The 15510-nt window shown below is 40.1% G+C and overlaps 1 protein-coding gene across 1 annotated transcript in view; it reads right to left on the reverse strand.

Annotated features, from left to right (window-relative positions):
* Positions 1–6225: 6225 nt before the first annotated feature.
* CPD (carboxypeptidase D) overlaps positions 6226–15510 on the reverse strand; it is a 150138-nt gene continuing 140853 nt past the window's right edge. Inside the window, exons 20-21 of the mRNA XM_077480331.1 lie at positions 12741–12840; positions 6226–11408 (exon numbers count right to left, since the gene is read on the reverse strand). Of these exons, the coding sequence (XP_077336457.1) occupies positions 11182–11408; positions 12741–12840 (327 nt within the window). The 3' untranslated portion in view covers positions 6226–11181. The remainder of the gene's footprint in view (positions 11409–12740; positions 12841–15510) is intronic.

The raw sequence follows: 15510 nt of genomic DNA on the forward strand, positions 1-15510 counted from the left end.
GGCATATGCAATTTTAATGCGTGACATGTTTGTTATCTATTTGCTCAGCATACCATCATCTTTTATGTGTTACCAAACAATTTGGTATTATATTGTTTTTTTGTTCACTAAAACGAATTAAAGTGTATTTTTCCCTGAAAATTAGAATCTGATAAGCTGCTGTGCAAATATCGTGACAAATTGCAACAACCCCCATATTATTCTCCAGGGCCACTGCTTAAAAATAAATAATAAATATATATATATATATATATATATATATATATATATATATATATATATATATACACATACATACACATACATACATACATACATACATACAGTGCCTACAAGTAGTATTCAACCCCCTGCAGATTTAGCAGGTTTGATAAGATGCAAATAAGTTAGAGCCTTCAAACTTTAAACAAGAGCAGGATTTATTAACAGATGCATAAATCTTACAAACCAAAAAGTTATGTTGCTCAGTTAAATTTAATAAATTTTAAACATAAAAGTGTGGGTCAATTATTATTCAACCCCTAGGTTTAATATTTTGTGGAATAACCCTTGTTTGCAATTACAGCTAATAATCGTCTTTTATAAGACCTGATCAGGCCGGCACAGGTCTCTTGAGTTATCTTGGCCCACTCCTCCATGCAGATCTTCTCCAAGTTATCTAGGTTCTTTGGGTGTCTCATGTGGACTTTAATCTTGAGCTCCTTCCACAAGTTTTCAATTGGGTTAAGGTCAGGAGACTGACTAGGCCACTGCAACACCTTGATTTTTTCCCTCTTGATCCAGGCCTTGGTTTTCTTGGCTGTGTGCTTTGGGTCGTTGTCTTGTTGGAAGATGAAATGACGACCCATCTTAAGGTCCTTGATGGAGGAGCGGAGGTTCTTGGCCAAAATCTCCAGGTAGGCCGTGCTATCCATCTTCCCATGGATGCAGACCAGATGGCCAGGCCCCTTGGCTGAGAAGCAGCCCCACAGCATGATGCTGCCACCACCATGCTTGACTGTAGGGATGGTATTCTTTGGGTCGTATGCAGTGCCATCCAGTCTCCAAACGTCACGTGTGTGGTTGGCACCAAAGATCTCGATCTTGGTCTCATCAGACCAGAGAACCTTGAACCAGTCTGTCTCAGAGTCCTCCAAGTGATCATGAGCAAACTGTAGACGAGCCTTGACATGACGCTTTGAAAGTAAAGGTACCTTACGGGCTCGTCTGGAACGGAGACCATTGCGGTGGAGTACGTTACTTATGGTATTGACTGAAACCAATGTCCCCACTGCCATGAGATCTTCCCGGAGCTCCTTCCTTGTTGTCCTTGGGTTAGCCTTGACTCTTCGGACAAGCCTGGCCTCGGCACGGGAGGAAACTTTCAAAGGCTGTCCAGCCCGTGGAAGGCTAACAGTAGTTCCATAAGCCTTCCACTTCCGGATGATGCTCCCAACAGTGGAGACAGGTAGGCCCAACTCCTTGGAAAGGGTTTTGTACCCCTTGCCAGCCTTGTGACCCTCCACGATCTTGTCTCTGATGGCCTTGGAATGCTCCTTTGTCTTTCCCATGTTAACCATGTATGAGTGCTGTTCACAAGGTTGGGGTCGGGTCTTAAATAGTCATAAAAGGCTGGAAAAACAGATAATTAATCCAAACATGTGAAGCTCATTGTTCTTTGTGCCTGAACTACTTCTTAATACTTTAGGGGAACCAAACAGAATTCTGTTGAATTGAGGGGTTGAATAATAATTGACCCTCTGAATAAACTTTTCACTATTTAAAAAAAAATTAAACAAAGAAATAACATTCTTTTTTGCTGCAGTGCATTTCACACTTCCAGGCTGATCTACAGTCCAAATGTCACAATGCAAAGTTAATTCCGAATGTGTAAACCTGCTAAATCTGCAGGGGATTGAATACTACTTGTAGGCACTGTATATATATATATATATATATATATATATATATATATATATATATATATATATATATATATATATATATATATATATATATATATATAAAAAATGTTTGGGGGTTTATGTAATTGTTTTTAGCAAATAAAGCATCAGTTTTCTCCCTCTGTTTTCACTTAGTGATCTGGCCAGTAATATACCTCCTGTATTTAGAGTGGCTTCACTCATAAAAGGAGCACAGGAGGCACTTTTGGACAGCAGAGTGTTTGGACCCTTTCACACGGGCAATCCGATCAAGTCCACCTGTCCGTTTTTTTAGATGGACCTCATCAGACCCTCCAGAAGAGACTTTCTATGGAGCAGCAAACAAGTTTTATTCTGCATCAGAAAGCATGGATGGTAGTTAAAAATAATTCCAATGGCATAGTTCACCCCACTGCAGTATGTTCCAGTGCAGTTAACAAAAATGGAACATGCAGGATTTTTTCTGCATGAAACACATCTGGAATGCAGAAAAAATGCTTCAAAAAAGGTACTAGAATGCATCAAAATCTCATCAGAACGCATTACAGCAAAAAGCCTACAAAACTTTGTCAAAAAAAGGAAAAACACATTGGAAGGCATCAAAAACGCATACGCAGAAAGACATCTGGAATGCAAAATTGTAGTGTGAATTGGCCCTAATAGAGACCCATAACCATGTACGAAACAATATTCTATATAGGATCTTATATTAACCTAAATCTCTTAGCCAACCACAATACTGTTCTGGCTGGTCAGGGACAGTGAGGCTGGGAAGGAAAAGGCTAGATGATGTTGGATGTCCTATACCTTAGAAATTAGGCAGGCCCTGTCTGACTATCTGCAGCTTCTAATGCACGAGGAGAGGAGCCTGTACATTTGTGCAAGACTGACAGCAAGGTTGGAATTAAAATTCTAAATTCAAAATCCTAAAGATTCCTGGAATGTGTGATTATGCACACATCACCTGCAATGATTTCTCTAATTCAGTAGATTTACCACACTAAGGCGCCCTTCACAACTTTCTATTCTGATGCGTTGTGTTAACGCTCATTTAAAAAGTGTCCGTTAACCCACAGGGTTAACTTTTTATTATCCTCTTTGTTAAGCAATTGTCCCCCTGTGACTTTTTTTTCAAAATGCAGCTATATACCTCGTTTACTGATCGCAGATCACCTGAAGATCCAAGAGGATAATGTAAAGTTAACTCTAATTTGAGCAGTAAGACAGGAGGGGGCGGAGCAGACAGAGAGGGGGGGAGAGTATGGAGGAGAGGACAGAGGAGAGACAAAGCAGGGCTGCGGATGATGGAGACACGTACGCTGACTCCGGTGTCAGAGCTCAGCATCCCTGCTATATTGGAGTCAGCGCAGAGAGGGGAGGGTAGAAACTGGCAGGATCAGCCAGGTATTACAGGTGATACAGGGGGCCTGTATCACCTGTAATAAATGCTTACAATTGTTTTAAATGCTTTAAAAGGAACAGTATCCTTATTTTTTGAGGTTAACAAACACTTTAAGTCTGCTGTGTTAAAGTGGGTGTAAACCTCCCATGTATGGATTTTTACATATAGGTACAGTAAATATCTCCTAAACATGCACTGTTTAGGAGATATTTACTTTAGATGCAGCCAGTGATGTCGCTGGCACATGCGCTCTGATGGAACGGCATACCTGTGCCGTTCTTTCAGAGCCATTCTGTAAACAGCGACTCCCGTGCACATGCGTGGGGGGGACATAATCGCCGGCTCAGCCTTTCATTTTGCCAAAGCCCATGAACCTGGAAGAAAGATGGAGGGCTTTGTTTTCAGGCAAGTGTGTCATCTTAATGTATGTAAACAATCTGGGCTAGGTTGCAGAAGACAAATACAGTACACATAGTTACTTTTATTTATATATATATATATATATATATATATATATATATATATATATATATATATATATAAAGTATCAGCTAGCTATAAATTGTGATACCGATTTGTGGCAATTATAAAACAAAGAGCAGCGCTATAAAAATAATCAACATAACGAAAAATAGCATGTATTCTTTAAAGATATGCAAAGATACTATCGATGCAAGACAGCAGTATAATAATTCATATTTAAAATACATAAATTGATCTCAGTGATATTAATTATAAAGTGCAAAAGTGCTTATAGTATTTACTACTACCCCGATGGTGGAGGTTTCTGTCTTATTTGCACAGGTGATTTTTACGTGTGAAAATCTTACACTGTGGATGTCTTAAGATGGGACTTCTTTTATTCATGGACTATATCCATTTATTTAAAGCGGGAGTCCACCGGGACTCCGCGTTTTTTTTTTTTTTTTTTAAAAGCCAGCAGCTACAAATACTGCAGCTGCTGACTTTTAAAATAGTGACACTTACCTGTCCAGCGCGCCCGCGATGTCGGCACCCGAAGCCGATCTCTAGATCGGTACTCGGGTGCTGCCGCCGCCATCTTGGGTATGGGAATCAGGAAATGGAGCCTTTCGGCTTCATTTCCCGGTTCCCTACTGCGCATGCGTGAATCGCGCTGCGCAATAAGGACGCTCCCCGCTGCCTCTGGGATCTGTGTGTTTCCCAGCAGGCAGCGAGGCACTTGCGGGAAGGGGCGGGCACTTGCGGAAAGGGGCATAAGTTACACCCCTTTCCGCAGAGAGCTATCCCGGAAGTGGGTGCAGTTACCTGGATTATCCAGGTAACTGCACCCCCCTCCCCCCTGAAAGGTGCCGATTGTGGCACCGGAGGGGGGGAGGGTTCCGATGAGCGGAAGGTCCACTTTAGGGTGGACCTCCGCTTTAATGTTTGATGAATTGCAGATATATTATATACACATATATTTTTATGCTTTCATTGCACTTTGATAGTTATTTTTTTGCACTTTTCTGCCAAATAGTCACTTATGAATGCACTTTATGATTGCTATCACGGATCAATTTATGTATTTTATTTATGAAATATTATACAGTTTTCTTGCATCAATAGTATCTTTGCATATCTCTGAAGAATATATGCTATTTTTAATGTTGATTATTTTTATAGTGCTGCTTTTGGGTTTAGAAGTCTGTCACATTGTGCCATTATGCATACTACCACATTATGACAAACTGCCACGGGGTAAAAAAAATAAAAATTCTTGTTAATGCAGTTTACTACCGCTTTAAGGCATTCCATTCATTCAAGTGGGCCACCAATGCACCAGAATGGAGAAAAAAAATGCACCTGCATGTTTATAAATACATTGTGTGCCACAATGAAATGGTAACGGAAATGCATGTCCATTGTCCAAGAGTGCTGGAGTGCCATTGAAAATGAGTGGCACTGCAATACATTAACATGTGTAATGTTTGCTATCGCAACACATAGGTATGAAGTCAGCCTGAAAGGGGATCTTTCCCTCCTTTTACTAAAAATTGCATCAGCATAAACCCTGCATGCATTTATTAAATCCTCTTACCTTCATAAGTCAAACATTTTTTGCTTTTACTTACAATTATCGTTGATACACTTCCTGGTTTCTTGAGGCACTGGTGATGTAATCCTGGCCTCAAAGCATCAGGCTGCCCTTTAGTAAAAACTGCCACATGAGTAAAACAAGGAGCAAAAGTAAAGTACGGTATGCAAAGAACAAAAAGCCTGCAATTATCTACGAGTATCTGCTGGTATATTGCCATTACTAAAAATGTATAAAGATGTATATTTGTATATTTTAGAAGGGTGAAGCATCTCTTCAAGGAATGCACCTGTGTTGCAACACACAGTAACACTTCCATGTTTTGTTGCAGTGCTTCAGGAAAAATAATGCAAGTGCATTTTCTGGTCTGTTGCTGCGTATTGATAAACACTGGACCACTCAGATGTGAATAGGGCCTAAAGCTTATAATTTACAACATACGTCCAGGCGTACATTAAGGCCTCGTTTACACATGGGCACTTGTATGCTCTTGAGCCTCTTAGCGTAAAATGTCTGGTGCTTCCCTCAGCCTGTGGAGCCACAGTGTCATGTACAGCTGCCTATATAAGTCAATATTTGTTTGCGGCCAACTGCTTGTAAATGTTGAGGGCTTCTACGATTACCTGCGCATGCGGTGTACTTGTATACACATAAGTGGCACATAAGCTATAAGTGCAAAAAAATGCTGATACAGATGCCACTAGGTTTACAAGCTGCTGGGGCCTCATAGAGCCTCTCACTTGTATGGGCAGCTGTATGCTCCACACCAAGCGTGCAAATGTCTGCATGCATGGGGCCTAATAAAATCAAATCACAAAATTAGATAAATGACTCTTGCACACAAGTATGCATCCTGTATTTATTACCACAAAAGGATGAGAATATAAAAAATCAAGTGAAAACATAAAAGACATCATGTAGAATGGGCTGCTCTTTACAGGCACAAAAGCAATACATACCATCATCTTTTTACCAATTTAACAACAGTATTCAGGTTTTCATCCAAACTTCAACTAAAGGTAATGAGGGTTTTTAAAGCATAATTAACACTTTCAATGGAGTCACTGTATTAATCCCCATGGTAAGGTATTGCAGCATTGTATTGACCAACGCCATATGCTTCCAGTGCTTCAACTGCTGCAACAAGGCACTTCAGGAGTTATTACATATTGATACAGGAGGGCAGAAAATGCATATCCAGAGTGCCTTATTGAGAGAAACCCTTAATACTGCATGGTCTCAGTTTTTTTTCACTGTCAAATATATAAAATGTAAGAGCAGAATGGGATTAATAAATTTCCATTAAAAGGAATCTTAGACAGGTGATTTGATTTGTGACAAAATGCCTTTAAAGGTGTATATACAGTATGGGGTGGCATGACAACTATGATATTTTAAAATAGGGGGTTAGCGTGCATGTCGCAAAACCTCAACTTAAATTGGTACTTTGTTGTAGTAAGGTGTTTGCCAGTCTTGCATCACCATGTGCTGTCATAAGTAGCACAAGTACAACAGTAGATTGTACTGAATCTTCTAGTTATTCTGCAGTCTAAAAATGCTATTTTAAATAATATCCCATCTCAATTTACAATAGCTAAAACACAAGTGTTTCTTTGTGCTTACATGGAGAGCAGGGCAAGCACACCTTATATTTGTATCCTCCCCATCACAGGCTTGATAAGACTGCATCATAAAAAGAAAAAATAAATTGCGCTCGCAGGTCCAACTCAGCGGCGAACATATCAATTGAAATGAATGGATCCAAAGTACATATATAACAGTGCAGCTGCATTGTTATATATATATATATATATATCAGTACTGTAGCCTCTCCCCTCACTCATGTCCTGGTGTAGGAGAGAGAGATCTAGTATCACAGAACAAGCAGATCTGCAGAAAAACATCAGTCTTATGCAGCGTACAAATGATTGGAATTTTGGTCAGAAAAAGCTCTGATGGTTTTCCCGACAGAATTCCAACGGGATTTCGCTCAAGCTGTCTTGCATACACACGGTCACACCAAATTCCGACCGTCAAGAACGCGGTGACGTACAACACTTATGACAGGACTAGAAAAAGGAGGTTTAATAGCACGTAGCCAATAGCTTCCATCTCATAGTTGAATCTGAGCATGCGTGAGTTTTTGCGCTTCGGAATTCCATACACACAAATACATTTTCGGATAGGAACTTTTTCCGACTGAAGAATTGAGAACAGGCTCTCAATCTTTTGCTGGCCAAAATTCATCAGCCAAAGTCCGATGGAACATGCACACGATCGCATTTTCCAACCAAAAGCTCTCATCAGTCTTTTGCTGGCCAAATTTCCGATCGTGTGTATGCGGAATTACAGTTGTGGCATTTAATTAATCGAAACCAGAGTTTGTTGCACTAAAAACATTTTCATTTGATTTACAAGATTAAAAATTAGTGGGCAGCACAAATTATGATGTCAACAGATTAAAAGGCCAGCCCCAAATTCTCTATGCTGTTCAGTGCTAAACCCACAGTTTATTCTAAAGTCTAGCCGTTTTTTCCTTCTTTGAAGCTTTGAATAAAGTGGGGAAATGTTAAAACATATCAGGTTTCATTGTAGTCTATGTGCTTACTGGGAAGGTTTGTCTCATTTTCTGTCTTAGTCCTAGGGTGTCACAGGTATAGTAAGTAATGCAAAATCTCCTGGGGGGGGGAGCACTTTATTTCTCAGTAGGGTAGGGTGAGACATTTCAGCTTTAATCACAGTGTCCTTCTGTCCTGATGACAGACTTTAAAAGGGATGGAAAGTAAGAAGACATTTTCCCAAACAAGGGTCTAAACCAGGGGTGTTCAACCTTTTGGCCTTCATTGGAAGAAGAGGATTTGTCTTGGGCCACACATAGACTACACTAACAATAAGGATAGCCGAGGAGCAGAAAAAGTCGGGCAGATCAGAAATTAACGATCGCTGATATAGATAATGTATCTGTGTAATAATAATAATAATAATAATAATAATAATAATTTTTATAATAAAAAGTAAAAGAGGTCAACATGAAACTAACGCATCACTATCTGGTGCTATGGATGTGGTAGCAATTCTCAATGAACTCAAGATGCTCACCCTTCGTGGGCTTCATTCTTGAAAATAGTTGCTGCAGAGAAAACAAGACATGAATAAGGTGCGATTGTGAAGAGTGGGATATTTTTCTTTGGGAAGATAAAAATCCAGTAAAGAGACATTGTCAAACTTTTCTTCGGCTAAATGTGTCCATTAAGTGTAAACACATTTTTACAAACCCCTCTCCCTCTCCAAAAAAAATTAACATTCACAATTTTATGTTGGGCCGCATGTTGGGACACACCTGAACTAAACCTTCCCCACACAACAGAAAAAACTAAGGTGGCTGACATTGGCCTGACACAGATGCAGACTTCCTCTTGCAGTTGTACAGTTCCTGGTATTTGGGAATATCGCACACTTCCATTAATTACTGCCTTGATCTAACACCAAAGAGTATCTGCCATGCTCCTGTTTTTAAGCACTGGCTGGCTAAGTATATCGGTCTATCCTTTTATTAAGTGGCCTTGTAAGTAACTGGAGACTCAGTACTGTTTACTGGCATATTTGTGCATTATGTATGCACAAGATTATAGTAAACTTTTTATGTAATTAAAAAGTCCATGTTAAAATGAAAGCCACCAAAAAGCATTAAATGTGTTAAAGAAGAAGCTTTTCTTGGTTTCCCTATTATCTTAATGTAAAGTCATGTGTCCAAGCTCTTTACACTACCTGCTCCACACTGTAGTTTTAGCACAGCAGATGTTGAAGACTTCGCACAGACGTCTATAGGCGGGATACAACAGCTAGAAGGTGCTATAAGCCAAGGTGACTTGGAAAGAATGCAAAGAAGTAACTAGAGATCAGCACAACTACAGACATGAAGTTGCAAGAGACATAAATCTGTTCTCAATCTACACAAATGGAACACTAATCAATAGCGTTACTCTTTAAGCAGACTAAAGCAGGCCATAAACCACAAGTTGAAGGAAAGAAAATCACTTGATTCCACCTTCAAAACTGCACTATTGTATTCTGACAGCAGGTGGTTTCCCCACTGTCGGAATACAATGATTATGGCTGCTGGCTATAGCCAGCCACAGTAATCCCATGGAAAAAACAGACAGGCTGGATGTGCTGAAACCAATTGTTAGAATGACTGCAGTACAACCAGCCTGCCCATAGATGGATCAAAATTCAGCTGGTTCCAGCTACACCAGTTGAATTTTGATCCGTCTATGGCCAGCTTAAGCATCAGACATTTGTTGATACAATCCTTACCTACTGTGCTGCTTTAAATCTACCAGCAATATGAAAACTGCATGTCATTCAAGAGCTCAAACAGTGGGAGGAACAGCAGAGCTGCAGGAATAAAAGTTTTCATCAGGCCAGTATAATTACTGATCAGATAAGACGTTGGTTTAGAAACCAAGTTGGTGAAAAAACACTAGAAGAATAGACTTCAGCATGTACAAAATGATTCCTCTTCATACTATATGCGCAAAAGCTACCAGTTCACAATATCTAACACCCTGCCCAGGGACAGGACTGCTACCTGTAACAAGCTCATAGACAAGTATAAAATCTCAAAGGCCAATAGCAATTTCAGTACAATCAGTGAAAAAGTGTATGGGTAATTACTGCATGGGAAAGGAGTGATGAATCCCACCCAAGCTGTATAGGACAGTATAAGGCAGTGGATTTGGCAGCTATCTTAGCAAACTGAACACGTGTTCAAAGATTTACCTTTGTCACAAACATGACAAGGAGATAATAATAAAAAAAAAAAAGCATTGCAGATCTAAACACAGGTAACTTGATCAAACCCACAATATGTAGGGACTACAAACATGTGGCCTCATCCTCATTTATGAGAAATATGATGCCTCTTCATGTATCGCTTATACATAGGCAGAAATATTTTATTCCCACGTAAGGAATAGTAGTGCATTATTTAGCTTGGCTTTTTAGTAATGAAGAACACACCTGCTGTTTCAGTGAATAAACAAACACAGCAAGCAAAGAATTCTGGGAAATGTGCTTTTTGCTACCTTGCTGAAAATGGCAAGTGGTGGTAAATGGGAAAGCTTGCTGACAATTCAGCAGCCTATAGAGAAAGCTGGTGTTCTGTTGTACCTAATGTCCATAGCATCTTCATAACTATAATGTTCTGAAGAGAACTAAGTGTTGTTAAAGCACTCTAGGTTCACAACCTTTTTGGATTTTTATGACATTCAGCAACTATTATGAATGTGAGACATTCATGTTTTGTGGCAAAAAATATAAAAAAAAAAAAAAAAAAAAAACTGGTCAAGAAATAATCTCAATCAGTTAGCAAATACAATAAAGATGACATCAATTTCACGTAGACAGTCGTATTGTTCTGCTATGGAGATGTCATAATGGGAAGAAGTACAAAGGCTCAGTAAAGCACCTTGCCGAATATTGCAATAGATCCTAACTAACCTAAAATGGCTGCTCAGCAGTAAAGTGTGCGCTAGGTAACGCTTCACTAGCAATCCAACGTTGTTTGGCTCCTTAGATCTTCACGTTCATCTGCTAGCAGACAATAGGCTTCATCCACACAAACACACAAAAATAATAATATCAATAAAAAAAAAAGGACACTTAAACATAAAAGTAGTTCCAAAGAAGATCAATGGCAAAATGTGCAAGTATGAACGTCAGGAAGTTGCTGAAGCCAAACCAGGAATTTTTTCCCTAGAGTGGGGAGAACTGCAACTGGTCCTGGCAATTTTGTGTTTTCAATGTTTGCTGGTGTACAGTGTCTCTTCCTCTGTGTCTGTTTCATCCTGGAACTCATTGCTTAATAAGGATTTCTTGGATCCTGCGGACATCAGACGCATCTCATCCTCATAGTCGTCGTGATGCTGCCGCAGCCGATGAAATCCATCCTTGTGTCTGTTGGACTTGATAGAGCACACACACCAGATAATGCAGGCCATAAGGAGCAAGGCTGTCATCGTGGCCCCTGAAAAAGAGTAACAAGACAGTTAAATTTGTAACCTTAAAAGGGGTTGTGTTAAGGCAGTGCGCACAAACACTGCCAGCCCAACTGCTAGTATAACCCTTTAGTATATACTGTATGCCATTTTTTTAAATTCATCTTCTAAATACCTTATTCTTTCTCCCCAATCAGTGGTCACATTACTGCCCGTCGCTCTCTTCCTCCAATGCATGTATGTACTAAGGAGGGAGGTGCCGAGCTCTCCCTCTGACATCCACCGGGCAGTCACACGACCTTGCTCTCTAATGTATACAGCGAGAGAGCGACGGGCAGTCACATGACTGCTAATCGGGGAGAAGGAATAAGGAATTTAGAAAATGAATAAAAAAAAAAACTGCATACCGTAGATATGCTACAGGTTATCCTAGCATTGGGGCTGGCAGTGCTTGTGTGCAGTAATGTTGTTATAGCAGTGCTGGTATGTTAAACCATGAAAGAATTATCAATTCAGGAATACGTATGATCCACATATAATGACACTACATACTGTAAATAGAAAAGGCTGTGTTGTAATGAAAAGGTCATTTATAGACACTGTATCTGAAATTCTCTTCTATAATACCAAGTAAGAACGGAAATGTCAACTGAACTTACTTGAAACGTCATGTACTGTAAATGCCAAAACTGAATTCAAATGATGTTACCTTATTCTTATTATTGCTATATAATAAAATAAACTGACTAAAAGAGTAATGAATTCACCAAATCATATATTTGTACGCTGAGAACTACAATACTGTATATTGAACACTGTTAATTTGCACAGCACAGAAATTAAGTATAGGGTCACCATCAGCCTCGGATTAGATTCAGAAAAATGCTAGTTGCCTTGCCGTCCTTGGCGTCAATACTTTGAGTCATTACCAATAACAAGAAAGCACGCCGAGAGTTCTGCATTCCCTCTCACTTTCCTGGTCTGTATGCTTGTTCCCCGTCTGTGTTTAAAACGTATTGACACCAGAGACAGGCAGCTAACCTTTTCAAAAGGTGGTCAGCAACAGCATCCTACATATTTCTCTTAGTACAGATTCCCTTTAACGTACAAGGTGATACTAACGCGATGTTTTTCAGTAACCTCTAGCAAGTTGAGTTGAAGTGCTTATAAAGGCTTAAGGATTTTTACCTTAATACATTATACCAATACTTACCTGAGCCCAATCTCATTCCAGTGCTGCACCTGTGCATTACTTGGAATTCAGTCACTTGGAATGCCCTCTGTACAGTGAAACCTGCCCTATTATTAACCAAGGTATGTTTTTTGACAATCAAATTAATAAATACGGTAGAATATCCTACCTGCAATAGTAACAACCAGCTCCCGGGGCAGTCCAAAAATACGGTTATCCATGACAAAGATTATTTCAACAGAGCTGGCTGCATCATGTCGAACATGAACCTGGAAAGAACACAAAAGACAAATAATGTGGAATCCATGCTTTATTTGAACAAAAAAAAGTTTTTGTTTTGTACTGACCGTTTAATACGTTTCTTGGAGTCTATTGAACAACTAGCAAGTCTTAAATCTGGCATTTATTTATACAGTAGCCCTTCTAACGACTTCAAGAAAAGGACGTTACACTGAGTAAAAAACAAAACAAACAAAAAATCTTTCTTTCCCTCTCATTAAAGCAGCTTTAAAGAAGCCTAAATGTTTTCTACCTTAATGCATTCCCTGTGTTAAGGCAACAAATGCTTAGGTAGTAGTATTGCCCCCCACCCCCTTTTATTTTTTGATTTAAAAAGACCGGGGGGGGGGGGCACTGTGTAATATGTATTACATATGATTTTCAATCAAAATGTATGTGTTTTGAATCATAGGAATGCTTTTGCTGGAGTGTCTTATAGAATACGTCAAGATAGAAGTATATTGGAGTCTTAATCAGGTTTTCATTATTTTTTGATGCACAAGCTCAAAGAGCTGCCTGAAGAACCCTAATGCCTGAAGCTGGCACTATATGGAGGCAGAAACACCCACCTGGTAGAATTTTAAAAAATCGTAAAACAGAAGACCAAGTAGCAGACCAATAAATGCTCAGAGATCTAGCAGAGTGAATACAGGAGGAGGGCAGCGTCATCTAAGTGCAGTATTATTAAGACATTATATTCCATAAAATACAATTGGTAACTCACAAGATGTATGAGATGTCAGCGCATGTGGGATTAATAACGTGGTTCATCCGCTCGTAAGGAAGACGATCTTCCACTGGTGAAGAGGCAGCTGATGGGTCAAAGAACACTGGTGGTTCCTCCAGACACTCAGGACGGCTCACAGACAGCAGTGTATGTCACTTCATCAGATAGCCTAATGAAGGAGTATGCATGCTCCGAACGCGCACTCCTCCCCACTCTCTCTCTCCAACCAGAAGTGACGTACACCGCTGCCTGTGAGCCGTCCTGAGTGTCTGGAAGAATTGGGAACCACCAATGTCCCTGGACCCATCAGCTGCCTCTTTATCAGTGAGAATATCGCCTTCCCCACCAGCGGATGAACCACATTATTAATCCCACATGAGCTGACATCTCATACATCTTGTGAGTTACCAATTGTCTTTTATGGAAGAAAATGTCTTAATGCTGCACTTAGATGGCACTGCTCTTCTCCTATCTTTGCCTTCCACAGAGTTACTTCTAGCCTGTCATGAGCTGGCAGCCATCCACAGTCAGCTTATCTAAGAACACTTCAACTGTCCTTGTGCCACAAATGTACCCCTTCACATGAACTCGATGTGAAAGCGATCCAATTACCCACTCTCTCTTTATTCAAAGACAACACAAAAAATGTGTTATCTGATTGGAGAGAGCCCACCTGGTCCCTCCCCTTCCTCTGACATGGGCCGCCGGAGTGGTCGCGTCATCTCCCTTGGCCTGCCACATTATTGTCTCCATCCTGCAAGTGGCCATCTTCCTGGTGGGCTCCAGCTTTACTACACACCACACTGAAATGTGCCTTCCCCATGGGACACCAACAGCTGGTCCCAGCAAACCTTCCGGGTGGTATGTAGACCTTGAGCCTGTTTCCATCACAAGTGCTGGGCCCTCCATTTAGTGTTTTGAGGCTGGAGCAGACGTGGGCTTTTACCTTTTAAATTAGACTGTCGTTCACACATGACTGTTTATATCTAGACTGTGTGCTTTATCTATGGCCACATAATAAATGTTAATTCATGGTTTATATGGAAGCAAGTTTTATTAGTTTATTCATCATCCTCCAATTTATCTACTTGTTGCTCACGAAAACCCTGACTTTACCAGTACACATCATATAGCCTTTGCATTAAATATCTTTGGTAGGTCAGCAGAGTAACCCCATGGCTGAGCAGTTTCTGACAATTAGATTATACGGCCAGCCCTGCTGAGGCTCAGGGATGTCGCCAGCAGATTGAGATGCAGCTGCCCTAGCCTAGAGTCCAAGGCAGCCAGTTTAGGGATCAGGTGGATGTCTTCAGCTGAGAGGCACACTACTTCCCATTTCCTGCTCCTACTTTACAGAGGTCAGCATGACATGGAACACAGGGCATTCAATTTTCTGAAGGAGGAAACGGCAATTCCTATCTCAGGGGATACATTATATTTTTAGAAAGGAATCATGGATAAAAGCATAAAATAGTAGGCTACAGAATACTAAATCATGCTGGAAAGTCCATAGCTCCAGTAAAATGAAAAAAATAAAGCACTGAAAGTCACATGATTTGCTGGCAAATTGAGTACTAGTTGATGTGACTTTGAAGCAACTTTCAGGAAATAGCTGAGTAATCTTCCTGTAATGTCAGATCCAAATCACATTAATATAGATGAGATTTCGATTTGGAGGTGACTTACATTAAAGTCTATGGGCACAAGTCGGATAGAAGTCACCCTGAAGTAGTACAAAATCCTTTTCTAAAGTTGGAGCGAGTTCAGTAGTGCTAATTAAGACAGCTCTCATTGACTAAAATGGGATTTCACATATCACATGACTTGGGGTCTCACACGTCAGATCCCAAGTCGAAGCAGTGTGAACCGAACCTAATGCCGTATATACCCGATCTGAGTTTTAGTCGGAAAAATCTTGGATGGTTTTTGAATT

Source organism: Lithobates pipiens, unplaced genomic scaffold (genome assembly GCF_037356315.1).
Source record: "Lithobates pipiens isolate NorthernLeopardFrog02 unplaced genomic scaffold, aLitPip1_a1.2 Scaffold_16, whole genome shotgun sequence".
NCBI classification, from domain to species: Eukaryota; Metazoa; Chordata; class Amphibia; order Anura; family Ranidae; genus Lithobates; species Lithobates pipiens.